This window comes from Bemisia tabaci, chromosome 4 (assembly GCF_918797505.1).
Source record: "Bemisia tabaci chromosome 4, PGI_BMITA_v3".
Classification (NCBI taxonomy): Eukaryota; Metazoa; Arthropoda; class Insecta; order Hemiptera; family Aleyrodidae; genus Bemisia; species Bemisia tabaci.
The window spans coordinates 60,518,009-60,545,720 of NC_092796.1; the positions used below are offsets into that span (position 1 = coordinate 60,518,009).

The window sequence follows — 27,712 nt, forward strand, 5'->3', positions numbered from 1 at the left end:
CTCCTTTCCAAGAAATATCATGAACAACCTTACATTGGTACTTACGATTCGCGATTTTTTTTTTCAAATATCACAACTTTTACAGTCGCTCAAAATCCCTCATTTAAACTTTTATTCGCATAATATTATTTATTCGTGCACCAACACATTCTTTGTTTTATTTTTAAAAATTTAACTATTCCTCTGGGCCATTATGTTGCCAATTGGTATCAGTTTTCTTTTAAGAAAAAAAGAATTACCAAGATTTAAATTTTGAGAAATAATTTGGGACTCTATGTTATTACAAAAGCTGCAACATTGATTTGTGTCCCCTCAGAATTCAAGATCCAAAATTAATTATTGGCATAGAGGAGAGGGTTATAATCAGGTAAGTGGGAATACTTATCATGCTGGAAATCGGTGAAAAAACAATGCAGTGTGGCGTAAACATTTTTAAAAACGTTTTCTGTAGAGGAGGAAAGTTAGCTTCAAAGCTTTAATTGGTAATAATTGAGGGGCTTGGAGGACAAGGCGCATAAGTGCAGTTTCTGCCATTCTGAGAAATACGTGTTTGAAGTTTCGAAATTGCATGGATCCTTATGGCGGGGAAACAGTTCAAACTGACTTTTTGATACTTAAAAATTAGAATGTGGGAGCGGCTTTTTTACAGAATATGCATTCAGACTAGTTTTATTTGAGATAATTAATATCTCAATTTATTTTAAGAACTGCACTTATGCGCCTTGCCCTCCAAGCCCCTCAATTGAGAGAGTTTCGGATTTCATCTCTTACTTGTGTACTAAAAGCTAATAATCCCACGGTCACTAATTCGATACGCTACAGCAGGGAAAACGTGGGATACAGGTGGTTTGACATCGTGCACATCCAAGCTGATCCCAAAGGCCCAGAAAAGAGCGGCGGAGTCGGAGTGCGTCCTCCTATTTGCGATGAATCGATTAATCTGCCATTCAAACCTATGAAAAAAGTATCGATTATCAGGATATACCTTAATAATCGATTCCTTGCCTTGGTTACAAGTGGAAAAATATCAATAGCCGACGATTATCGCTTTACCATCGACATCCCGATCTGCCATGAGAATAAAGGAAGTAGTATCGGAACGGGTGCTTTATCGAGGGATGTCAATCTTCCGTCACCGGAAATCCAAACAAGCGGTAGGCGATTGGTCAGACGGGCGGTTTTCTGAGCGCGACGTCAAACCACGCTCACTACCAATCAGTAACGGAAGCAGGAACACCTCTGAGTCAACAGTCAACAACCAGCAGCAACCGATCCTGATAAGCTCCTATCAGTAATTTACCCAGGTGTCCACGAAGAGAAACTTCGTGGGTCTCTGGGTCTCGATGATTCACCTCCTAACGCCGCGCCGCGCCGTGTCTTCACGGGCGTTTTACGGGATTTTTCCTAAGTACGAATCGCAGGAATGAAACTCTTGGGATTTTTTCCTATTAAACAACACACCAGACTTTCCTCTTATTCTTTTTAAGTCGTTCCTAGGACTCCCTATGGCCTCTTAGTTGGTCCTGTGATTAGTATTGACTAACTCAATATTTTTCCCAACTTCGCATGTGAGATTTTTTCGTAGGAGAAATCTCATGAAACGTCCCGTGGAGACAGGGCCTTATCGTGTAAATTAGTATTTACCGTGTATTCTCTCTCTGGGTGCTTTGATATCCTGGACAGGGTTCGCTACGAATAGCCGGTCAGGCAGTCCTAATGTGAGATTGTGCGACATTCGGCAATCCTAGGATATTTGAAAATATGGACTTGTCAAAAGCAGCTGAAAACAGCAGACTATATGCAACGGTATTACCAGCATTACTATGTGGAGAGATAATAATTCCAGGAAAATGGAAAATGTACCCATGAAAATCTGTGGTAAAGTTTTGTGTAATTTTGAAACTGTTATACAAAATAACTCTGCTAGTGTTTCGGCACACTCAAATTTTTGATACGGAAAATGATTAGAGGGTTAAAAAAATATAATAATAAAATGAAGTGAGATCCAAGTTTATTTGAACATAATTTTCAGACATTTCTTCATATTAAACGAGTATTAGCTCTCACAAAAACTTTGTGGATAGATTAAGGAAATGAACAGGTACAGTCGTTGCAGTAATGGAATCGAAAAATGGTAAGTTACACGCATTTTTACAGGAAAATCCACTCAGTTTGACAGAGGTGCTTACACTCTACACATACACCCCTCGCACTTTCTTTTCAGTGCTTACAGAACTGTTTTATTGATAGTGAAAAAAGGAAGAAATAAAGAAGAAGAAAAAAATACGTCTCTCCTCGTAACGCTACCATATTGTACGCTCCCCTTGTATAAAATTCAATCACTCTGAAGCTGATTGGCAAGTTTGAGGGAGAAAAAACAGGGACCTAAAACTGACGAGTTGAAATCGTTAGGGTACGTAATCCTTCATTTTGGTGGTGATACAATATCAGTTGCAGGTCGTGGCATTGGAGGAATAGGGAGTTGTCGAGTCATTACTTTTCTACGCTGCGTTTAAGTCTCCAAGCTTTCCTATGTGTCTCTTGACTCATTAAAAGTTTTGACGAGGAAATGTTATCAATGTGACTATGGTCATCATGGCCAACTGGGCTGGACAAATTGCGTCGAGCCTCTTTTTCCTCCAAGTGCACGAATAGCTATAGTCAAGAAAGCTCCCTTATTTCTTTGGCGGAACCCATGGATTTTGTTCAAATCTCACCTGAACGACACCTCATGATGAGAAAATCCTCCGATAAAAGTTTCATCTTGAGTTCACAGTTCGTTTTGTCAATATAGCGTTGCAAGAGATACTTTTTTACCATTAAAAAATGCTGTCATTTTTACGTTCCTCAGTTGAAAAAAACGACTTTCGTTGATACCGTTTTATTTCATACCGCATGTATCATCAGCTGATGTTACTGTGTCTCAGAAATAAAAAGGGATCAATTAAAGTTGTTTTTCCCGCCGTTGAAGAACTTCAAAGTATTTGCATTTGTCAAGGTAAAAAAAGTAAACTTTGCAACGATGCATTGCCAAAACGAGCTTTAAACTCAAGCTAAAATTTTTACCGGAGGAATGTCTTAGCATTATTATTTTTTTTTTTGGGGGGGGGGGGGTTCACAGTTGTACAATATCCTGAGTTCTCCCAAAAAGGGGCACAAATATACCTCTTTTTGGCAGGCTCTTTTCCGAGAGCATGTACCTTCACAAAGGCAATCAATTGACAGATAGGTCGACCAGACATACAATTTCAACTAATAGAAACAATTGGTAAATTTTCTGAAACTGCAGTCCGTGATGAACTTGCAGTCCCACAGGACTGGCCCTCTGGGAGCTGCTGGCTAGCGGTTCTCAATTTCAAAATGTCTCCGGTCGTGAGCAGACCAAGGATTTTTTCCTGAAGTTCCTCAGGGAGACTTCGGAAGCGGAAGGAAAGCAAACGGAAACTTTTAACTGCATGTTTATGAGCCCATGCTCGGTCGTGTCCTTTATCGAAATGTCGGTTCAAAATTCCCCCGTAAATAGGGAAACTTAGTTTGAAATCGGTGGTTTTGAGAGCTTGGGTGAAAGAGGGATTACTCATCAAGAGGCGGGCAACGATACACTCATTTTTTCCCAGGACGTCGTACGTCGGAACGTTTAAATAAACACACGGTTCATTTTTCAAACGCGTCAGCTCCTCTGTACACGCCGTCCGAAACCCTTTCGGGGCCAACCTCATGATAGTCCAAAGAGACCGTTCATCCAGGAATTCCAGCTTGTCAATCTCTCTGAGGACCATGATCTTGACAAGATGGCATACGAGTATTTCATCGGAAATGAAGTTTATCGAAAGTTTGGCTTGGACGCCGCGGGGTGTGAACCTATCCCAATACACTTTCACGAGCAGTCGATGTGCCTCTATCTCTTTCAAAGTACATTCGTCCAGAAAACACCTCTCGAGGAAATACGATAAGAATCCTGGCCCTGCCCAGTAAGCCAACTCGAGAACCGTTTTAACTCCGGCCTTTGCTTTCAAATCGGCCCCGTACTTCAAAAAAAGCTTGACCAAATCCAGGCGCCTGTATTGGATGGCCAAGATGAGCGGCGTTGCCAGTTCGCGATCGGTGGATTCCACATCCGCTCCGCTTTCAAGAAGAACTTCAACCACCTCGTAAGCAGGCCAGGGATATAAGGAGGCAGCGGGCTTGCCTGAAACCTTACATTGCTCAATGGGTTGAGCCCTGGCGGGCGGCGTGGATGAAGACTCTGCAGTGGCATCTCACCACCACCTAAAATTGCCGAATGCAGAGAAGAACGCCCCTCCTCAGTTTTACCATCAACGTCGGCGCCGTGTTTCAGCAACCGTTGGACCAACACCGCTGGGCCTGAAGTTGCGGCCAGGTGCAGGAGATGCCCATTGAAACCAAGGCCAAACGCACATGGGATACCGATAATCCGGCCCAGGATGGTCTCCATTGCCCCCAGGATGACGTCATCGATTGCGGGTATTACAGGATTATTGTGCTTGTACTTAATGTGAGTGATACGAATGGTAGAGTTCAAGAAGAGTCTTTTGACTAGATGGTCGCATCCTCGAGGGTGGTAGACATCGAGTGGGTCTGCAGTTGCTCTCCGGCTCCCGTCCAGATGGAGCTCCATGATCCGCAGATTCTCTGTATTGCTTAGTGAATTGGGCATGTTTTCAGTCGTGAGGATGATGATGTCGTTTTGCTGGAATGTATGTAATGTATGTGAGTGCAGTCTTTGGTAGTCTCCGGGAAGAAGGGCGAAAGCTTTCGTTAAGGGTGTTGAGGCGGATGAGCTACTGCCGGGGCTGATGATGGAGAAGCTTAGCATCGCTTCACTCCCTTGTTCGGGTTCGAGTTGGTCCGATTGCGTGTCATCGACGAAGAAGATGAGGCACTGGACTGGCATACGACACTCCATGGCTCGATCCAAACAATCCATGTCTGAAACAAAAAAGAGTTTGGAGATTATATTTCAGACTAGAGGGCCCCCTGGCCGCCACGCGCCTCAGCCCCCAAAGAACGCCTGGCGCCCTCTAAGGTCCACTTCGCGGACTTTTCGTTGGTTAATCTAGATAAAGTGGGCTCATTGAAGGACTATACAAACTATGAAAAGAAGTGAAATATAAAAATTAATAATATATCCTCAGAATAATTGAAGAAATCGATAATAATGATACTTTACAATAAGAGAGAAAACATTTTCATAAAGAGTGATTGACGAAGAAAAATATCATGTGGATTGTCGAGGGAGTAAATAATAATGATTCTTTGCCATGAGAAAGAAAACACTTGTATGAAAATTACTTCAAGACTCACTGAAAAGAAATCCCAGGAATCAAACGAGAAAGTGGAAAAAATAGAAACAAATGGTTTTATACGAGTATTGTTGAAAATTAGATAATTGAAATTGTCTTGAGTTTTTGAAAATGTTCAAAAAAGGCCCTACAGCTTTAGCAATAATCTTGGTCACTTAATGCTGAATGGTTACCGCAGTTACTAGGATCGTAGGCTGAAGATAGCTGCTTTATTATAAATAAGACTTCAAATTAGCAAACATTACCCATCGAATCGAGGGAGAAAGAGGAAGAATCTCTAGAAAGAATCCGCTCAGAAACAGGCACACATGCCCGTATCAGCAGAGCAAGGAAGGCTCAATTGCGTGATGATTCGTGAGTCGAATAATAAACGGAATATAAAACTCCTTCATTTTGAGAAGATACAATTCAGACAACCGATCTGCTCGTTAAGTTGCGTCTCAATATCCACTCAAAAACGGTCTCACGGTTCCTCATTTTATTATCACACTGCTTTATTTCCATCTGAGGCCGTTATTCCGTGTTTTCTAATAAGGGAGGAGGATTTGGGTGATCCAACGTTTCTATCAAGCCCGGTGCTGTATCAGCGAATTCAGTGATTTTCAATTGTTATCATTGCCGAAATACAATTGCAAAAAGCCGACCACTTGGTTCTTTCACTGAAAAAAAATCTTAAATTTACTGCCTATAAATATTTTTTCTTGAACCAAGAATGTCGTTGCTTAATTTAAGCTACTTTTTTGCTTAACCGAAGCATTTTATCTTTTGTTTCTAGAAAAATTCAGCTTGAATCCAGATAAACAAAACTCTTGGTGGCAAATTCAAGAATCATCAGGCTTGAGGCAAGCGACTTTATTTTTCAATGTTGAGCGTAACATTTAAGTGAGCATAGAGATAGTAAGGAGAGCACATCCTTGTTCTATTTAATCTTTGCGTTTTCAACATTTAGGGTACAGGCAGTCTACCATCGAACTTTTAACAACTAATTACAAAGAAATTTTGTACATACAATTTTGCATACATTCTAAATAAACCAAGTAATAGACTTGAAATTGTTTACGGCTCCTTTTTGATTATGCATGCAATGAAAAGTAAACGTATCGTGTATGAAAATAAGGCATGACAATGCTGCCGTGTGAGCCTTTAGACGTTGCCAAATTTCCTTCTATAAAAACCGAATTTACTGAGAAAGTTGTAAATATTACTGTTCCAAATTTTTAGACAATTTTGTACGCAATTTAATCTAAAATATTTGAAAATTTCAAGGACAAATTTGCTTAAATTGCGTCAAAAGTACATGTTTTATCAAAAGAAATTTGGCAACTCTCGAATGTTCATACGGCGCGTTCTTTCTTAGCACGGCAGAATGGACAACTCGGCATTATGCGAATTCAAGCATTCTGCTACATGTTTCTTGACCAAAATTTCACGTAAAACACGATTCTTGCACCGAAAATTACTGATATCAATTCATAACTGAGATATTAACGTTTTAATTTTACATTGGTTCAAGGAAATTAGAATTGCCTGATCACAAGAAACGCAATCTCTATTATACTTGAGTCAAATCGCGCCTTACAATGGTTTTGGCAGACTTCTCAATCGAACATTGTTCTTTTCCCACCCTTTATTGTTCAAAATGTAAACAATTCGCTATAGCTGAGCCAAAGCGTCAAGATTGAGGTTGTCATATTTTCGTATCGTATAGACTGCCACGGTAACGCGTAGTGTGCGTTTTGAATCACCTCACGTAGACCATCCAGTGTTCATGGGCAAAAGGTTTGAATTTATACGTCAAGAAACATTCAATATCTTGCTTAAGAGTTATTCCAGTAATTTTCGTTGCGCGAATCATATTCTGCGTGAAATTTTGGTTGGGAAACATGTAATAGAATGCTGAACTTAGTAGTACTTTATCTAGTGTTCCATCATTCAAGCTTTAAGGGTTTATGGCCGAAACTGTAGTTCCTTATTGCAATATTGGTCAATTTATCATTTTGCTTTTAAAGGAGACTAAATAATGAGTTACTCAATCACATATGACGTTATCAATAGGATACCGTAACACGAATTATGTTGATGATTTTAAGGAGTAGCTCAAAATTTTTAAAGATTGCCACTCGCACGATTGGACTACATTTTTTACGAGGTTACTTTTTTACATTCAAAAGAAGAAATGGAAAAAGGAAATTATCTAGGGCAAAAGTATAGAATAATTGATTTTGTCGACTCGAGTTCAGCATTTCTTACTTAGATTTCATCGAACTGTAAAATATCATATTAAAGATAGAGTGTAGCTGTTAAAACACTTCCATTGTTATTTTCCTTTGTTAGATCAAAATGAATGGTGACCTCGAACCTTTTCATGTTTTACAAAGAGGAATGTGAAACAGTCTTTGAAAAACCGTAATTCTCAAGAATACGGAATCACAGACTTCACATCATTCGCACTGCCTCGCCTACGTCTTACATACGGAGTGTTACGAGAGCAGTGCATCGTGTTTTTAAGTCATTAGGGTTGCGTCTTCTAAAATTGAAGGAGATTTAAAACCTGATTTTATACTGACTTTCACTATTATCTGCGTTTCTTTCAAATAAAGCAAACCTCTTAGCCTCAGCTTGGAAGAAACTCAAATTATGATTGTTCGTTAAGCGTTCGCTTTTTTTTATTCGAACTAGGGGGCATGGTGAATACTTGCCGAAACAGCCCCCCTCCCCCCAGATCCTTTAAACTCCGTATCAACTGAAATACCCTTTTGAACCGTCCTGTGCATATATGACCCATTAGGAGTTTAGCAATAATCTGCACTTGCCAAGGAAGAAGTTCTATATGCACAAGGCCACCATTGAAACTATTTCAATTTTAATTTTCCATTTTGCAGGCTCCTTACAATATAGAATTACCCCTCACCAAGCTTGCATTCAACTGAAGACCCGGATTTCTCGGCTAGACAGATAGGTTCCCTTCAAAAAGGCTCAACCTAGATGTAGGTCTGGTACACCTAAAGCTAAATAAACATTCCTCATGTTTAGGGACCTTCCTAAGCAACAATCTGCCCGCACGCGGGTTTACTACTAACATTGATGAAAATGTCCACTTTGATGCACGACCCAAATAAGCAGCTTACTGGTTATGTTATAGGCCTTCAAGCACCATTTTGGTCGCTTCTCTGACGTTAGGGCGTACCTCGATTTTCGCATGAGCCCAGAAATAATGGATTTGCATGTAAAACGGAGCTCACCCGGAAATTAAGATACGCCCTTACGTTAGAGGAGCGACGATTAGAGCACTTGTTGAGCCGAACATTGAGAGTTTTCAATGTTTTTCGGCGTATTTGCGTGTATCTGAGATATTTGCTTATCTATACGACCACCGCACATCTGATACGGCTGAATCGTCGGCTCTGATCAATGTCCAATCGGACGTATTTCTGCTAAATAGAACTATGTGTATTATGACGTGAGCCCTGTTACGCATATATTCTTACGGGTCTCAGGGCTCATAGCTTAATGCACATAGTACCATTTGGCAGAAATACGTCCAATTATAACCAGGTAGCCGGGCACGGGACGAGCACTCACGAAAAAGGCGCGTCTGAACAAACAAGACGCAGGACAATCCTGCCAAATTCCAACGGTGATACAACTATCATCCATCCAAAAAATGAGCCAAATCCAGTCGCGGAAATGGAGAATTTGCACGAAAAATTTTGATTGCTACATTTGAGAGTGCTCAATGATCTGCATCGCAGTATTTTTCATGATTTTTTCCGATATAGGAAATGGAGAATTTGCACGCAAATGTTTTATTGCTTCATCTAAAGTCTAAAGAGCTGATTTTGCAGCATTTTTTAAATTTTTTTTCGGATATGGGAAATAGTATAAAAATAGATTTAAAAGTGAGAAGATGCGCCGCCTTGTGACGTCATCCGGCGGCGTTTCCCATTTAAACGCATGCATTTTAGCAGATTAGATCATTTTGTCACGTCTCCTTCAATAATTCTTCAATTTATGAACCAAGAGTATCCTTCGTGTTCAGCTCACTTGATAGCGTCCATTCAATCACGGAATTCATCAAATTTCAGACACCTGCAAATCCTCCATTGTAGGATAATACATTTAAAAGTAAGAAAACCTGCCACTTTGTGACGTCATCAGGCGGCATTTCCCATTTAACCGCATGTACTTCAGGAGATAAGGTCATTTTGGTCATATATCCTTTAATAATGGTTCATTTTAGAAACCAAGAATATTCTCATGCTCAGTTCACACAGCAGTTTCTTCTTAGACATACGATTCACAAAATGTCAACCATTTGCAAATTCTCCATTCGCCTGAAATCAGTGGACGAATCACAGTTTCGGGGAACAAAGTAGGACCCCGATGTCAAAGTCGGCAAGATAAGATGGAAAAGATAAAGCTGCAATTTTCATTGGCAAAGCAGAGGCCATGCTGCCGACTGGAAGTGAGGGGCGTGAGGGGAGGGGAGGGGGCGGCTAGGGGCGGCGGCCCGGGTGGTGGGGCGAAGGGGAGAGCGGCAAAATGGCGAGGAGATGGAATGTTTGACTACTACAAGTGGTTTATGCTTGTCTTGAAACGTTTCAACTTTGATAATTGCGAGCTGGAGCGAGAGCGTGGAAAGTCGACAAGTTTGTCACCCAAGCGGGGCCTCCACCGCTTTGGATGAGGCCGGGCCGAGCCAGCCGCTGCCTTGCCACATCTCCACACACGTCCACGTCCAGCCAGCCAAGCCTCTACATTCGCCCCTTTGAAGCCATGATAAAAGATCGATTATCATCGTAATACTGTAACAGAGTCAATTGTTAAATCGACCCTTCTCCATAGGTTTAAATGGCAGATCAATCGATCATCGCAGCATGACATGAAACTGCGCGTAGTTAGATTCCTGCCAGAAAAATTGCAAGACGCAGTCCATTTGGGCGTATTTCTACCAAACGGAACTATGTGCATAAAGACATGCGCCTCGAGACCCATAAGAATGTATGCATAACAGGGCTCACGTTATAATGCACATAGAACCGTTTGGCAGAAATACGTCCATTTGACCTTTTCGCGAAGTGGAATTCCGGACCAAAGCGTGATCATCAGCTATCGATATATTCTTATTTGAAGCTATGATAAAAGATCGATTATTAAAGTAACACTGTCATAACCGATCCTTTTCCGTAGGTTTAAGTGGCAGATCAATTGGCTGATCATCGCAGCATGACATAAAAGTGCCCGTCCTTAGATTTTTGCAAAGGAACGTGTGTGTTACGTTAGTGTGTTGGAAAATCGCGATTTTCGGCGGTTTTCGAGCTTTCCGCAGCTTTAACGCCACTCCTGCTGGACCAAAAAGGAAAAATTCGGCATAATTTTTATCTATAATGAAATCAACTTTAATATGCAACCAATTACTACTCAGAAATTTAGCTTAGGAACGGTTTCATTTCACAGGAATGCGATTGTCCGCCATTCCTGTGAATGCGACTCCTGGGAATCCTTCCGCCTGTGTTTTGTGCTTTCCAAGTCTTCAGCGATAGCTATAATGAGTAAACGGAAAAGAAGTTTTTATCTCTCCTGTGGCAAATTTTATCAGCTGTAGTGTTAAAATTACATATCGACGGTGAAACTACCAAACCACGTATCTCGGTTTGCGACGTCGCAGACTTCCTGTCATACTTTATATTTTAAATGAAAAACTACTTAACATCCAGTCTTGAAAATTTCTGTGATTTTTCCTCTTTGTGCGGAGAAAATTCCGTGAAAATTTCAAGGAATGATATTGATTTGGTCTACTTCAAAAAAATAAAATGTGAGCGTAGATTTTTAAACACCGCAAACGAGATACGTGGTTTGGTAGTTTCACCGTCGATATATTTAGTCGATTTAATGCGCTGAAACAGAAATATCTCGGGAAAACCGCGGAAAATGTGATTTTCCGCAGGAAGGAAATCTGTCAGGAACCCGAACATTCAGGCTCAGTGTGAAAAATTACAGAGGAATCAATAATAACTTGATTTCGACTTCATTTTGCCATTCAGAGCTACGATTTCTGGTTCATCCGTATGAGCATTTATACGTAGGGGAACTAACGGTACATACGTTGTTTCTAAACTGAGCCAGAAATTGTAGTTTGAAATTGCAAAAGGCAGCCCATTTGAGCTATTTGCAAAGTGGAATTCTGGACTAAAGCGTGATCATCAGCTATCGATATATTCTTATTAGAAGTTATGCTATAGGATCGATTTTAAAGTAACATCGTGACGATCGATCCTTTTCTATAGGTTTAAATTGCAGTTCAGTCGCAAAGCACGTCCATGTTCACGTCCACGCACACGGCCAAGCGCCCGAAGCCATGCGGGATTATGGCAACCTATACCTCACCCACTGTCTTCCACATGCCGTACGTCACAACCTGACGTCGGGAAAATCCAGGAGGAGGGGGTTATTTCAAAATTCGTATCCTGTGACGTGATCAGCCAGGTGCGATTATTGCAATCGTCTAAAACCTGACCTACCGATTTTTTAGTTCCTCTACGTTTTCATTTGCTGCTTATCATCTTCTCGAACAGGAGTTTTTGACCTATTTTGCTGTGTGGTGCGCTACCTGAATAAAAAGTCGCCGGTTGGGAAAGACACTTTGCCGTATCCAATGATGCCAAATTTGCAATAGCGCAACATTTGTTAAATCCGAACTAACTGCAACGCCACAACCTATCCTTCCCTGCTGTTAAAGAGGGCATCTGTGCGACTGAAGAATAAAGCCGATTTAACCTAGGCTAGGCGTCCTGTGGACCGGATTTGAGTTTACCTTCGTTTTTAAAGCATTGATATTTCAATTTCCGTTATAATTTTGGAATAATATTGTTTTGTTTACGTGCAGAGAAAGAATTAAAAGCAAAACGACTCACGATGAAAGCCTATTTTTCCGCTACAACACATCGACGGTGAAACTACCAGACCACGTGCCTCGTTTACGCTGTTTAAAAATCTCCGCTACCGTATTATTTTTTGAAGGAGAACAAATAAAACCATGCTTTGAAGTTCTCACTGAGTTTTCATCGCGCAGAGAAGAAAAATCACTGAAGTTTTCGAGAATTGGTGCTCAGAAGTTTTGCATTTCAGAAATAAACAATCGCAGGAAGTTTGCAACGTCACAAACCGAGATACTTGGTCTGGTGTGTAGTTCCACCATCGATATGCGATTTGTAACAAACCAAATGAACTCATATGCGAGTTATTTTTGTGCAGAAAGTGCGTAAAAGCCCATTAGATTTTTGGGATAAAAATGTTAGTTATTCATTCACATTATCTGGTTGTAAAATATGCAGCAAGCTGAACAATTATAACAGCACTGCGAAGCTAATACGCAATTTATTTAAAAATGGCTCAAATGCTACAGACCTCTCGTTTTCAGGAGATTTCAATTCTTACTTTTTACAGACATCGTCTGTCAACATTTTGATAGATGTGAAACATGGCTGTTACGTCTGATGGAGTTTGGAATATTTGCTAATCTTTAACGATAAGTAATTGCTTGTCATTGATTTTGCACATATTCGTTTACCTGAATGACCAGCTTCAAGCCCGGTTCCTGAGTGACCGCACTAATATATCAACTCACAATTTAGGACGTCACAAAATTTGCTGCGTAACGAACGGTAAAGAACACCTAGGCAAATTTATTCGATGGACTAGGTGGAGTGGTGTCATAATTACATCCGCTAGTTACAGTAAAGGTTAATGATTGCTTATTTTTTCTTTATGTAAAGCAGATGCAAAGTTTCCGATTTTACCCTTTTCGAACTTGCTGCGGCCCTGTCCGCACGAGCGCGGTTCGCGGAACTTGTTCCCGGAGCAGGTTAAGGCCCTATCCTCACAAGCAAGGTTCAAGGAACTTATTTCACGAACTGCAAAGATGGATGCAAGATGAATGTCCAAATGCACATTGCATATGAAAAATGTAAGACGCGATGGCGTGAGTCGTGAACTCGCAATGCTCTGCTCTAGTTTAAAGCGACATTACAAATAAGACAAACGGAAACAAACACAACATGGAAATAAAGCGAGGGAAAGGATGCGCGTTAACGACGGCGCAGAGATACAACTATTCGTACTTGATGGACGTCCGTGCTGCATCTGAAAAATTGAAGACGCGATGACGCGAAGCGTAAGTTCTCAACGCTCTGCTATATGCTGCCAATGAGGTGTCGCTGTGTCGCTCAGATTCAGGAGAAAAGTTAAAATAGAGGCCCGAACACATCTCTCCTACCTTCGGCGTTTACTTACTACCAGACCCGCCGCAAGGGGGGGGGATACTGGGTCCCTGGTACCGGGGCATGGACCAAGAGAATAAATAAGGACCCCCAACTCCGGTTAGCGCTGACATCAGCGCTCCCTGGCAGAGGGTGTAGTGAACTAAACCGATGATTGGGTCTTCCTGTTTATATTTCCATGCACCACCTATTTAGGCTTATCACTCAGTAGTGCTCATAGAAGTTTCTAGATCCTCGTATCCTCGTGGTCGCCCTGCAGTTTTGAAGAGTTTAGTGTGAAAAGTTTCCCATTTTCATTTCAATCTTCGTCAGTCTTCGTGTACATAAACTGGTATTAATGTGAAGTGTTATTTCTAACCGTTTTACTCAGCAGCAACTGCTGTTGAGAAAGCCAAAGGAAGTGTATATGTAGTGTGCAGCAGGAATCAGGATTGTACTTTTAGCCGAAGGCGCCTCTCTGTTAAGTGAAATCTTTTTAGTGAGAAATAGTGTTGTACTGATAAAAATCAACTGAGTGTCACAAAATCAAAGATACTTGACTTCAAGCATTACCTTTAATTTGATTATTAGCAAGTCTCTTTGATTCTGCGTCAGAAGTTGACTGAATCATCTTTGCTCGTGTTTTGATAAGATACTTCAAATCAAAGTCTTTCGCATTGACCTCTGCCGAAGGTATGTATCTATACAATTTCATTAGTTTGCGAAAGTAAAATGTATTAAAGTATCTACACAAATAAATAAATCATAGATAAACAAAGAACATTGCATGGAATAACATACTATAGAGGTACGATCGTGGACCGCTGCGGCGTTAGTTCACCGCACCCTCTGCCAGGTTCGCTGCGAGCGCGCGTTAACGGTTTTTAACACAGGGTAGTATAGGGAGTTGGGAGTCCTTATTTATTCTATTGGTCCATGACCGGGGCCCGGGCCACGGAGGGGGCCCGTGTTACCCGTGAAAAACCACTACGAATTCACATGCAACCCTTGTTTGAAAAAGTGAAAAATTTACCCTAAAAATTTCGCAAAAGGTGAATAGATTTTCAGAAACACGCTGGGGCACTGCAGAATTCTTCCTAAATTTTCAAAGAAGTATACTTCTTGGAAAATTTTAATCTATTTTTAAGATTTTCAGTACAGAGGGATATTTTTAGTAACTGCGTTTCATTTTCTTCCGTCGTCAGATGCTAAGGGTCTCCAGTCTGGGCATCCTCTACTTCAATGGCTCATGGCTCAACTCCCTTACCATAGACAAACGAAGGGGGAGTCCAGGGGGGCCTGACCCTCATAGAAGTGAAAATAGTATCATATGCCCCCCCCCCCCAAAAAAAATTAAAAATTTTCCAGGTGTTTTGAATGCAACAATTCGCAAGTATTTTGTGCTGAAAGTATAAAAAAAAAAACATAATTATTCCGCAGAAATTGATGGAAAAATTCTTTATGGAAGCTTCAAAATGCGTCCAATTAGTCGTATAAATTCTAAAATTTCCCGGGGGATGACCATCGGACCCCCCCCCCCCTCCGTGCTTGGGGCCCGGACCTTATAACTGGTACCAGGGCCCGAGATGGGATGTGGCGAGCCTGCATGAAGGCTATTTCCATTTAAATCTTCCGTCACATTCTTACGGCGCAATGATACAACTAATTAAACTCTCCGGAATGCGTGAGGTATCACGCCGCATTTGAAGGCGTTTTCAAAACAGCTAAGTTGAGCTAAGTCCCGTTTTCGGAATAATCGTTTTGCATAGTGCATATTATTTTGTTCCCATTTCTAACCACTTGTTTAGGTAATTATAATCCTCCTATAAATACCACACATTTGCTAAATACAATTCTAGCTGAATTCTAGTTACAATGCATAACTGAAGTGCGCTTCAGCTAGAATTGTATTTAGAAAATGGGTGGTTTTTATAGGAGGATTATAATTAAACAAGTGGTTAGAATTGGAAACAAAATTATATGAACTATGCAAAACGATTATTCCGATAACGGAACTTGGCTGTTCTGAAAACGCCTTCAAATGCGGCGTGATACCTTACGCGTTCCGGAGAGTTCAAATAGTTGTATCATTGCGCCGTAAGAATGTGACGGAAGATTTAAGTGGAAATATTCTCCATGCACGTTGGACGTGTCGATTTCCTTTGACATTTTTGCGCTGGTGAATGCATAGCTGAAGTGCGCTCCAGCTAGAATTGCATTTAGCAAATGGGTGGTTTTTATAGGAGGATTATAATTAAACAAGTGGTTAGAAATGGAAACAAAATAATATGAACTATGCAAAAAGATTATTCCGATAACGGAACTTGGCTGTTCTGAAAACGCCTTCAAATGCGGCGTGATACCTCACGCATTCCGGAGAGTTAAAATAGTTGTATCATTGCGCCTTAGAAACGCGACGGAAGATTGCAATTGAAATAGCCTCCATGCATGCTGGGCGTGTCGATTTCCACGCGCGTCCTGCGCGTTTTCGCGATGCAATTTTATGGATTTTTTGAGCCTCTTCTAATCACAATGTAAAACAAATGGAGCCTCCCAAGAAAAGGGGCTGTTTTAAGAACAACTATGAATACGACCCTGAAATATTTTGTCTCTACCCCAACCACTTGGAATTTAACCATTAAAATGGTCAATTTTCATTATTTTCTGATTTGGTAAGAGGTATTAGGTCTAAATAAACTAAATTCATTATTATTTTTATATTAAATTACAGAAATCTCAAACGCACTAAGAGTGCAACGTTTATTTTCCGAGGATAGCTGCAGAAGCTAGTGAAAAGATTTCTGACAGAAGAGGATCTTCTTTGGAGGCTGCATGGTTTCTTATTACATCTGATATAGATCCGACCAACCTAGATTCTTCTTTTATTTCTTCACTGTAATGGGTCAAGCACTGACTTCAGAAATGAGCATTCCGTTCAGTTACTGGCACGAAGGGGGGGGGGGGGGGGAGAGTGCGGTCACTTCCGTTTTGTTTGATAATAACCGAATTAGTCACGCGATATTTTTGCGATAGGACAAACTGACGTCATGATGACCTATTTTGCAGTGGCGAGGCGTGAATGATCGACTATCGATTTTCCCCCATTTAAAGCTATAGTAGAGAATCGATTTAAGGTATTCATTGCAAACACCCTCTTTATCGATCCATTCCATAGATTTAGATGGCAAATCAATCGAAATATCGCAAAGCACGTCATGCCACTGACATTTTGCGACCTCCGCTCGCTGCAGACAGGGTGAGCCGGGCAGGGGAGGGGTTTCGGTCATCCGCCCTTTTGATCTCGAGTTCAGCGTCCTCAGTTTACACCGTGTGAGTTAATCTCTGTATCAGCCCAGATAACTCACAAGTCAGAACTCGATGTCAAAATGCTGACACTACTTTGATTTCATTGATAACCTCTTTAAATTGGCCGGGGATATTTAAGTTAAAGCTATTTTTTGGTACATTGATCGGTAATGATACAGTTGCAGTGCCGGCCCAGTTGGGGGGGGGGGGGGTGTTGCCGATTTTTCCTGTCGGGCTGGGGTGGCTTGAGAGTCCCCCTAACGTTTTGGGTACTAGTGCTACCCTTGAAATACTGGTCATACATTTGAAATATCCTTGATGCTGTGTTCCGCAATTATGAAATATTCGTCGTAAAAATTAGTACCATCTGGGTTTCCCCTTACAGTATCGAGGCTCCAAGGATAAAAATTTTGACGGCGACGAACATATGTAAAACGATTGGAGAAAGTAACCTTCAGAGTCGGACGAAAGTCCGATAATCCTCTTCTCATTAATTTCGTCAACGCTTTTTGCATAAGAGTTATCTAGATAACTTTCTGGGACTTAAATCACACGTGGATCTTATTCGCAAGACACCTTTCATAATGATAGGTTAATGGAAGGAACGGAAAAGGAACCAATCCAGCGCTTAAAGTTTCAGCCGATTGGCTACTTTCAGCCGGACTGGTTTCATCGATGCTAGGTCGCGGTGTTTTGTGGTGACTGTGTCATCAAAAAATTTCTTTCATGTGTCATCAAAAAATTTCTTTCATGTGTCATCAAACATTTCTTTCATGTGTCATCAAAAAATTTCTTTCATGTGTTATCAATTTTTTTTTTTTTTTTTTTTTTATAACAACATTTTTCTCGTTTTGCAAGGTACAGCCACGTACTAAGTTTTTAGATTTTTACAATGTTTTACTGTTTTTATGCAACTGAAGAAGAATGAGTTTTCAGCCGAAACGTTTTGGCGGTATTTATGTGAAAATTAGCCTTGTTACCAGCTGTTAAATTGTCATCATTGAAAATCGTCTCCCACGCTTGAAATCGATAAAAATTGTATTAAAAAAAAGTATGCAACGAAATTTTCCTGTAATAACGGGGCATGCCTTTTATGCATGTACAGTAGAAAAAAGTGATCCGTTCTAGATTGGGCAGATATCCTACGAGTATTCTGCGCGTGGATGATTAATATGCTGCGATTTGAAAGCGAGGGCAATGATTTTCAAAGCCCAACAAAAAGTACATGAGATTACGGCGGCTTCATGCTGTGCATAGACGATGGACTATGCTCTGGGTGGAGTTTTTAATGAATATTTTGAACGTTCAGCTTATTTATCTACTTTCTTTGTGTGAGGAATCAAAGTGCAGGCGTAGGGACACCGGAATTCAAAGTGCGCTGATATAATATCGAAGGTAGCGCCATTCCAGAAAACCCGACTGAGATACGGCACCCAATCTCTGGTAAATATTCATTGAACCTCTTTCGAACCCGAGCAGGGGTACATATTTCATTCATAACATCGGCTCGCACTTCATCATTGTGTGATCAGATTGTTACGTTGTTGGAAACATATTTTATCACGCGCCTAGGACCATGAATGAAATGCTTGTAAAATTGGTTCAAACATCCGGTGTTGCGGATTGAGGTCGTAAAAGACCGTGTTGAAATGAATAACCGATGAGAAATTTTGTTTGGTAAAAAAGGCAACTTTGTACACTGAGGCTCCTACACTAATAAGTTGATGTATGGCTTAATTAGATGGGATGATTGTTGGAAAGAAAGCCATCATCTGACAACAGTGCTTTGTGCTTATCAAGTTCGTCCATCCATCGCATTCATAGTTACTTAAGTACTGCAAAGACGCTGTTATTTTTAATTATTAGCCGGCACTTTGTAGGAAATCTTTCAATTTTTGGGATAAAGCTTTTTGGGACTAAAACTGTCTGGTATCTTGGAAACTAACGTGAATAGAAAAGAAAGGAGGAGACGGTCTGAATGCAAACTGCCTATGTTGCTAAACAGAATTTTTTCTCTGAGGGGTATATAACTATTAACTGTACTCTCAACATTTTTATCAGCAGCAGCGATGGATCTGAGAGAGATAGCACGGTACAGAGAACCTTCTCCAGAAGTGCAGAATCTTTTTCGCTTTCACATGATTTGACTTTTCAGTGGAACAGCGTACATAAAAGACGTGCTTACAGGTTTTCTTCAAAAAAGTCAGCGCATATAACTACTTTCTTTCAAGCTCAGGAGCTTACAATTAGATATCCCGAAATAAAGTTGCCTTACACTCTGAGGTAGCACAGACACCACATGTTGCATTCTTCCCAAAATAAAGGTGAACTACCTAATAAAGACTTCAACTTTAGTAATTGGCTTTTTTTCGTTTCTGTTCAGCTTGGATGGTAATGCATATTTCAAACTAAAAATGGCAAGCTGTAAAAAATATCTTATTTTTAGAGTTATTTTTTTTTAAGGAAAGTTATGAATATTTCCCATTGAAATTTGAAGATATTTAGATTAAATTGCAAACAATATTGGCAGGAAAATATTCACAACTTTCTAAATTAATTCGTATATTTTTAAAGAAGTTTGGCAACGCCTGAGGGCTCATACGACGTTCTTCCTCAGCACAACTCTTCGTCTCCCGGACGATGAAGCGTAACTCTATTCCAATGTTGCCAAATTTTCTCAAACAATTAATTTATTTAACAAATATGTACCTGGGCAATTTCGCCCCAAAATCTTCCTGATTCTTACATAAAATCGAAAGAAAAATCAGTGAAATTTTCAGTTACAATTGCTCGAGATTCTCCCTGTAAAAAGGCTATTTGCAAGGGTACATTTGGCAACAATGTAATGGAGTTAAGCTCTTTCGAGAGGAAAACGACAAACTGCATGTGGTTCCGAAAAATGTAGGGCAAAGTTGCGTCCATTTTGGGCCTTGCAAGTACCCACGATTTATACTGGGTTACCCAATGTAGTCAAGAGAGGCAAGGCACAGGGGGCTGGAATCTGAGCTCGTGTGAGTTGCTCGGTGTGAATGAGCCCCAGGCCTCAGGCTGCCACTCTCTACTTTTTCATTCACATTTTTTGCTCTGGCAAATGTTTGAGAGGCCGGCCCCTCATTGATGGTTCCGAGATTATTCTCTCTAATTTGCGTCCCGGCCCGGCGAAGAATTCGTTTCAACTTTTTTTTCTTTCTCTTTTCCTCCTCGCAGCACAGTGGATCGAGTCAACAGGAGAGGTCGGACAAAATTTGGAAACTTTAAACGCTAATAACTCCGTTTAAACAAAACTTCGAGGTTCTAAAAGTGGGTTCATTGGTTTTCTCGTGAAATTTTCTGCTGAAGGCGACCCAGGAAATTTAAATGTGACGAAATAAACAGAAAAATTTGCAATTTTAGTTAAAAATTGTTTGTCCGAATTCTCTAATGGACTCGATTCACTGTGCGACGCTCTCCTCGGTGCAGAGCATTAGAATAAATTAAAAATGGGTCGATTTCGGCCGATGAAACTTCAGTTCGCAAACGAGGGTTAATACTTGCACCCTCATGAATATTTTTATGATCTCTGACGAAGAACAATTTTTCTCATGAGAGAAACACAAATGCGCAAAACAAGTGTTGGTTCCGAGTAATGCTCGCTTTCTTAGAAATTGCAGTGGCGTTTTTTTACCTGAAATACGGGGAAGCAGGATTGGGGCGACGGGGACATGGGTATACTAGACACAAGTTGGCTGATGGTATGATTAGCCCAAAGTGACGTCATTTTTCTCACTTTAGAGGGAAAATCTCGCGCAGAGTGTACTTTCTCTCGTAAAGTTGAGCTGTTTGGCGCAAAACTAGTTCCATCCAATCAGATTAACTCCACGAGGGAAATTATACTCTATGCGAGATTTTCCCTTTGGTGAGAAAAATGATTTGACTGGTGCGGTGAAACGCTTTGTTCTTTGTACTACGGATACTATACACACTTCGATTAAACTTGCCTTCAATTTTCGATATAGGCCAAAGAGCATCCTCAGTGCATTAACATCTCACAGAGAAAATCTGTCTTACACTTCGTCGCTCCTTTGACGTAAGGGCGTATCATAGGACATGAAGTTAGTTTACTCCCTTGTCAGAGTTTTCCACCTACTCTTACCAATTCGCTTTTAAAAACTGGATAGGCAATTAGAGCGTCTTTAGAGCAGTAATGGTCGCTTGCACCGGTTCGAAGAAGTTGCTTCGGTTCTAGCAGGGAAAGGACATACAGTTACTTTATTCACAAAGCTTAAGTCTACTTTGACCAATGCGCCTTCAAAAAATTAACAGGCAATATGAGCTTCTTCGGAGCGGCAATAGTTGCTTGCAACAGTTTTGCAATATTCGTTCGGCTCTAGGAGGCATGTAAAGTTAATTTATTCTCAGTGCTCACGCCTACACCGCCGTGCTGAGGAAGAACGCCGTATGAACATTCAAGAGTTGCCAAATTTTCCCCAATTAAACATACATTTCTGAAGAGAGTCCTATTTTTCCTTGAAATTTTAAGATATTTTAGATTAAATTGCGAACAAAACTGTCTGGAAGAATTGAAGAAAAGTGTTCACAATTTCTCGGGTGCGTTCGTTTTTTGTCGAAGGAAATGCATAGCAACGTCTGAAGGCTCTACGCGTTCTTCTTAGCACGGCAGTACACTGCTCAGTTCGCCCTTAATAATCCGACAGGCAGTTTGACTTAGATCCCCAGAGGGTCTCTCCTTGGTCGCCTCTCGTAAAGTCTATTACCAACCTCCTTTGTCCATTGCAACCACCTGCTCCTACCAATACTACATTTTCTCATAGTCTGATTTGTCTATAGCTTTGTCTATCAATTTCAATACTCACAATCAGCCCGCCGATGGAATGAAGCTCGGAGCTTGGCGAGGCCGAGCTTGGAGCCTGGATGCGGTCGGGCCGGGGCCGGTGAGATAAATCGTTTCAAAGCTTCCTGTTAATTAGTGAATAATTAATGAGTAAAAGTTATCATAGCACGACCGGAACGACTGATCGGAGCGATCCGCCCACCGTTGCCACATGATGCTGAAAAATCATCTTTTCGATATTAAAACGAATGTAAAATATTCACATTTGGGAACCCTGGATCCGCCTTGCCATCTCTGGACGGAGCTCCGAAATGGCTCGCTTGAATTCTCGAAATTCGGAGCCTCCGCCTGGGAGAAAGTGGGGATTTCGGGGGCGATCGTGGCAACCGGGCGCGACTTAAGCGGCTCTCTCTTGTTGCCACATCGGGCGTGGAATTCCGGATTTCACCGGGCCCGGGTCCCACTCCCGCTGCCGGTGCCGGTGCCGACTGCCGAGATCCACATTCCAAGGTCATTAACCCCCGGCCCGGCGCGCTCAACATTTTTGGGGTCCACGCTTCTTGCATCGTGCTTCCTGTCAAGGTGCACACTTGAGCACCGACAGATTAATCTTTGAAATCCAGGAAACCTCCTTTCATCTTTTACATTCCCGTCTCATATTTTTGGATATCACGAGACTCCTCCAGTCTAGATTGTCCTCCTGAAATTTCTCACTGTCAGAATAGAACTTTCCGCTTTGCTCTTTTCGTTAATCGTGCTTTCTTGTGGTTCTAAGGAGGAGTTTTTGGGCTCACCCTGAATTTCCTCAACTTTACGATTTTTTGCTCATTAAAGATCTATATTGCTGGGAATGCATCATGATTTGGTCATTTTTGGTCTCTTTTTGTGTCAAATACTGGTCGAAAAAGGGCCTGCAAGTCAATTTCGGCAAAAAATACGGGTCTTGTATTGATCTCCGGTTAAATGCCAAGAACTCCTATTTTTCGCAAAACTTCAGTCAGTACTAGACCTGAAATGAGCAAACCTGAATGCATCTCGTAAAGTATAGATCTTCAATGAGAAAAAAATTGTAAATTTGAAGTAATTCAGCGAAGATGGGCCCAGAAACGACCCTTATCGATACCCTTCCTTTCTGGTTATTTTTAGACTTTGATTTCCCCGCAGAACAGCATGGCCTCCGGAGTCGTTCATAGAATGCATAATGATAAATTTTGGATTTTCCAGGGATTGTTCAAATTATTTTCACAAAAAAAGGAGGGAAAATGCATAGCATTGCTCTTGAATTCAGGGTCGGACTGGCTCGCATCTGAGGGCGTAGACCCTTGGCTGGTTAAAGGGGCGTAATGTGATATTTCCTGATGGGGCATCCCCTTCGTGGAGAGGGGTTCAGAAAATTTTGGCAAAGCAGCACAAGTTTACGCTATTTTCAGGTTCAAAGTTTATTACTCGTACAGAGTAAAAATTGTAAAATTGAGCGTATTGAAGTGACCGACAGACTTCTGAAATTAAAGAAAAAAAATTGAAGCCACTAGACGCATCCAAGCACCATTATTTCCATGAGAACCGTGTCAGTGCTGCGGTTTACACGAGCTTAAGACGTGGGTCTAAAAATCCATCCTAAAAAAGAATCAGGCAAGAACCTAAAAAAAGAAGAAAGAATGAGTATCAACACAGCCGACGACAAGAAAGACGTACTCGGGCCTCGTTTTTAACTTTTCTCCCGAATCTAACAACACCTCAGTGGCAGCATATAGCAGGCAGCAGGGCATCGCGAACTCACGCTTTGCGTCATCGCGCCTTCAATTTTTCAGACGCAGCACGGACGTCCATCAAGTACGAATAGTTGTATCTCTGCGCCGTCGTTAACGCGCATCCTTTCCCTCGCTTTATTTCCATATTGTGTTTGTTTCCGTTTGTCTTATTCTTAATGGTGCTTCAAGCTCTACGTAAATAACACAGCCGAAGGTAGGAGAGATGTGTTCGGGCCTCTTTTTTAACTTTTCCCCTGAATCTGAGCAACACCTCATTGGCAGCATGTAGCAGGGCATCGAGAGCTCACGCTTCGCGTCATCGCGCCTTCAATTTTTCAGATGCAGCACGGACGTCCATCAAGTACGAATAGTTGTATCTCTGCGCCGTCGTTAACGCGCATCCTTTCCCTCGCTTTATTTCCATATTGTTTTTGTTTCCATTTGTCTTATTTGTAATGTTGCTTTAATCTAGAGAAGAGCATTGCGAGTTCACGACTCACGCCATCGCGTCTTACATTTTTCATATGCAACGAGGACATCCATCTTGCGAGAATAGTTGTATCGCGTTTACACTTTAGATGTCTCTTACTTTTCAATTTCGAAATAAATTAAGGTTAAGTTTGCCCGAGATATGCTAAAATGTCCAAATCAATAGTCATTTTGAAAAGGAAGAAATATGTTTAAAGGTCTCTCGAGAGGTCTATAAAGTGTGCGTATGTCTAAAAATCGAACCGGCTATGGCCTTTACGGGAGTTACACATAGAGAATGAAGGAAGGGGATGATAAAGCGCCTGTACGTTAACAAAAAGGTGACAATTTCACAGAAAAGTGTTTACGCTTCAGAAAGTAGTTCTTGGACCTCTGTTCCCCACTATGCGTAAAAGCACCTCTCTTCACTCCTAACTCTCTCTTCTCCCGTTCATTTAAGAACTTTTCCGCATATATTCTCGGTTGTAATTTTTTTTCCTCTCATTTTGCTATCTGTCAGAGGGGCGCGTTTTTGGCGCGCCAAGGGGGCGTATCTGCCAATGGCAGATTGGCCTTATGGCCAGTCCGAGCCTGCTTGAATTCGTCAGTAGTAAATGAGGAGCAAGATGAACAGTACTATCAGCATTGCAAGCATTATACTCCTTGACCGAGGATGTCCTATGATATTTCAAGTACAGAAAAAAAGACACTAAAGTATCTGAGCTCACCTGGTAATTATGACCGATGCGCTGGCTGAAAAATCACGGAAATAGGTCACATAGATAGATCTCTAAAAGCAGACTGGATGAGAAATAAGCGTTTGAGAAGTCAGAGGAGAAGTCACCGATGATCATGCATAGCGACGGTGAAATTCGAACTCTTAGCAACGTTGCAGGTTTCTTGTCACACTTAATTTTCTCGACGGAAAACAAGTGCATCTTTTTTCTCGGAATTTTTACTGCTATTTCTTCAACAAATATAGAATACTGTGTGACAATTCCAAACAAAACTGCTTGTCCTGCTCTTGATTTTTCCCATTTTTCAAACGTGTAAAATATCGGCGGAAATTTTGAGCCGTCATACTCAAGATACATGATTTCAACTTCCATCAATCTGAGTATGTGATATGGGATGGGCGCCCTCTCAACGAGGAAAGTAGGGAATTAGAGGCAGAATTATCAAATTTACCCTCCTACGTCGCGATAAAAAACCCACGGGTCTAATAAAAAAGTCTCTGTAGCAATGTTGGGTTGTGGATGACAAGTCACTTTTCCTCCATTTCTCTGTCCTCCTTTCAACATGTCCTGGTACTTTTTTCATATTCATTTTTTGTCCCAATTTTTGGTAAGTCCTCTGTGTGAAATAGTGTATTGCTTATTGCGACATGCACGCGACTCTCTCTCAACATGACACCGTATCAGTAGCGAAGTTGCAAGTTGGCAACAGTGTTTTCCCCATTTAAATCCATTGAAAATATCGATTTTATCGATTTATAGGTGAAGAATCGATTGTTTTTCTTACATTGCAGAGGTGCGGCGTGAATGATCGATTATCAATATTTTCCCATGTGAAGCTGTGGAAAAGAACAATGCTGCCGTGCTAAGGAAGAACGCCGTATGAACATTGGAGAGCTGCCAAATTTCCCTTGATAAAACTTGTATTTTGACGACATTTATGCAAAATTTTCTTTGAAATTTTCAGATATTTCAGATAAAATTGCGTACAAAATTGTCTGAACATTTTGGGAAAAAATATTCACAATTTTCAATTCCGGTTTTTATCGAAGGTAACTTGGCAACGGCTGAAGGCTCATACGGCGTTTTTCCTTAGCACGGCAGAATTATTAAGGTGTTCAATGCGAACACCCTGTTTATTGATCCTTTTCCATAGGTTTAAAAGGCTGATCAATCGATATATCGCAAAGCATGCCACAGTATAAATACGCAAGCTGATGAATTCAGTTTTGTTCCAATTCTGTAGGGGGCGCTTCAATGACAAAAATTGCAAATCGATCCTTAAAATCACAAAAGTGGGGAATTATTCTCTTCGTTCTGCAAAATCGTCAGTTAGCAGATATGCGGTATTTGTTCGTTAGCCATCGTCATCTCATCTCATGCCACCCTGGTCTACGCATTTATTTCTCTGTGGCGTCGTAACTAATTTTGACACATCTGCTAGGCCACCACCTTCTCTGTTTTCTCTGTGAATGAGACATCTTACACCTGCCCGCTCGGATACGGCTGACATCATTCGCTGAATCCCATTCAGGCTGCGCTGTGGCAAGGAAGCAAGCGACAGCCAACGGGCGCGGCAAGGCGATACGGTAGGCGCCAGGCGCCACACTGATTGTGAATCATGGGATCGGAGTCCATAGTATTATAGTCTTGATCCATAGCCTATAAGTTGTTGGGCAAAGTGCACGCAAGGATAGAAACACACCTGTCAGTAAACGTATTGCAAGGAGGAAACGGAGAGTGGACGACAATTTAGGTTAGGAGAAAGTATAAATCGAAGGCAAATTGTAAAATCAGACATTTTGTCAAATGCCTCGGCAAATAGCCAAGTATGTACACTTGGATTGAAATTCTGATCTCGTTCCTAATTTTGGAAAAAATAACTCATCGCTCATGTAAGAAAGCATTCTCTGCAAAAATGTGCATACACGAATAGTTTAAACAATTTTTAGCTCCTGAACGAACATTATTCTTTAAATTTTCAGCCTATCATAGAACACGAAATTCCTACGAGTCTAACTTTAAATAAATGAGAAGCATTTGAGGAGGAAGGAACAAGGAGAGTTCGTAGATTTGATGAGTTATTTTTCCCAAAACATTGAAAACTCGTGACCCCTTCGCCATAAATTTACAACATTTGGTCCAACAACCGTCTCTAAGCCTAGGCATATATGACTAGATGCCTAGGCATTTGATAAAATGCCTGCTTTGACTAAATGTCTGCGACATTATAGCCCTAAAGGACATGATTGGCTCCTTTCTGCAAAGCACGGAGAAAATGAAAGTCTGTAGAACTGCACTGCCGTGCTAAGGAAGAAGGCCGTATGAACATTCGAGAGTTGCCAAATCGCCCCGAATAAAATATGTGTTTTTGAAAAAGATTATTCGTATTTTCTCTTGACATTTTCAGACATTTTAGAAAAATTGCGACAAATTGTCTGAAAAAATTGAAGAAAACATTCTTAATTTTCCCAGTAAATTAGGTCTTTATTGAAAGAAATGTGGCAACTTCTGAAGGTTCATACGGCGTTCTTCCTTAAGCACGTCAGTGTAGAACTTGGGCGGAGCTGTGACGAGCCATCAATGTTCGATTCTAAAAACTTTGAGCGCTGGTATCGCGGATCTTTCTGATTGTAGTCTCGGTACTGATGTTAGCTGATGTAGCTCAACCCATTGTAACGAAGCCCACATGAGTTCTCCAGATTTGACGGTGGTCACAACCTGTGTATGAAAAGTTTGTCTAAACTTTAGACTAATCAAACAGTTCATTCGAAATTCATTTCTTTCCGTAACAGTCATCGAACACGATGTAAGAGGGTACGCAGCTCCCCCGTTCCTGCGTCTGGAAATCGACGAGTTACTGATAACTTTTTATGATAAGTAAGTGGACAACATTTCACAATTAGGAGCTACAATTTCTGTCTCAGTTAGAAAGCTTGTACGTGCCGTTAATTTCCCTATGCTTATAAGTGTTTTTACGGACGATCTAGAAATTATAGTTCCTATTGCAGAACGTAGTCTAATTAATTTTGAAAGTCAA

The 27,712-nt window shown here is 41.0% G+C and overlaps 1 protein-coding gene across 3 annotated transcripts in view; it reads right to left on the bottom strand.

Moving 5' to 3' along the window:
* Positions 1-1,900: 1,900 nt before the first annotated feature.
* Positions 1,901-27,712, bottom strand: part of LOC109031774 (uncharacterized) — a 92,294-nt gene continuing 66,482 nt past the window's right edge. For 2 of the 3 annotated variants that reach the window (XM_019043521.2, XM_019043519.2), the window contains exon 3: positions 1,901-4,950. In XM_019043521.2, the coding sequence (XP_018899066.2) occupies positions 4,031-4,948 (918 nt within the window). In that variant the 5' untranslated portion in view covers positions 4,949-4,950 and the 3' untranslated portion in view covers positions 1,901-4,030. Of the gene's footprint in view, positions 4,951-24,666; positions 24,817-27,712 lie in introns of those variants that run through there. The other variant, XM_019043517.2, reaches the window with a different exon arrangement.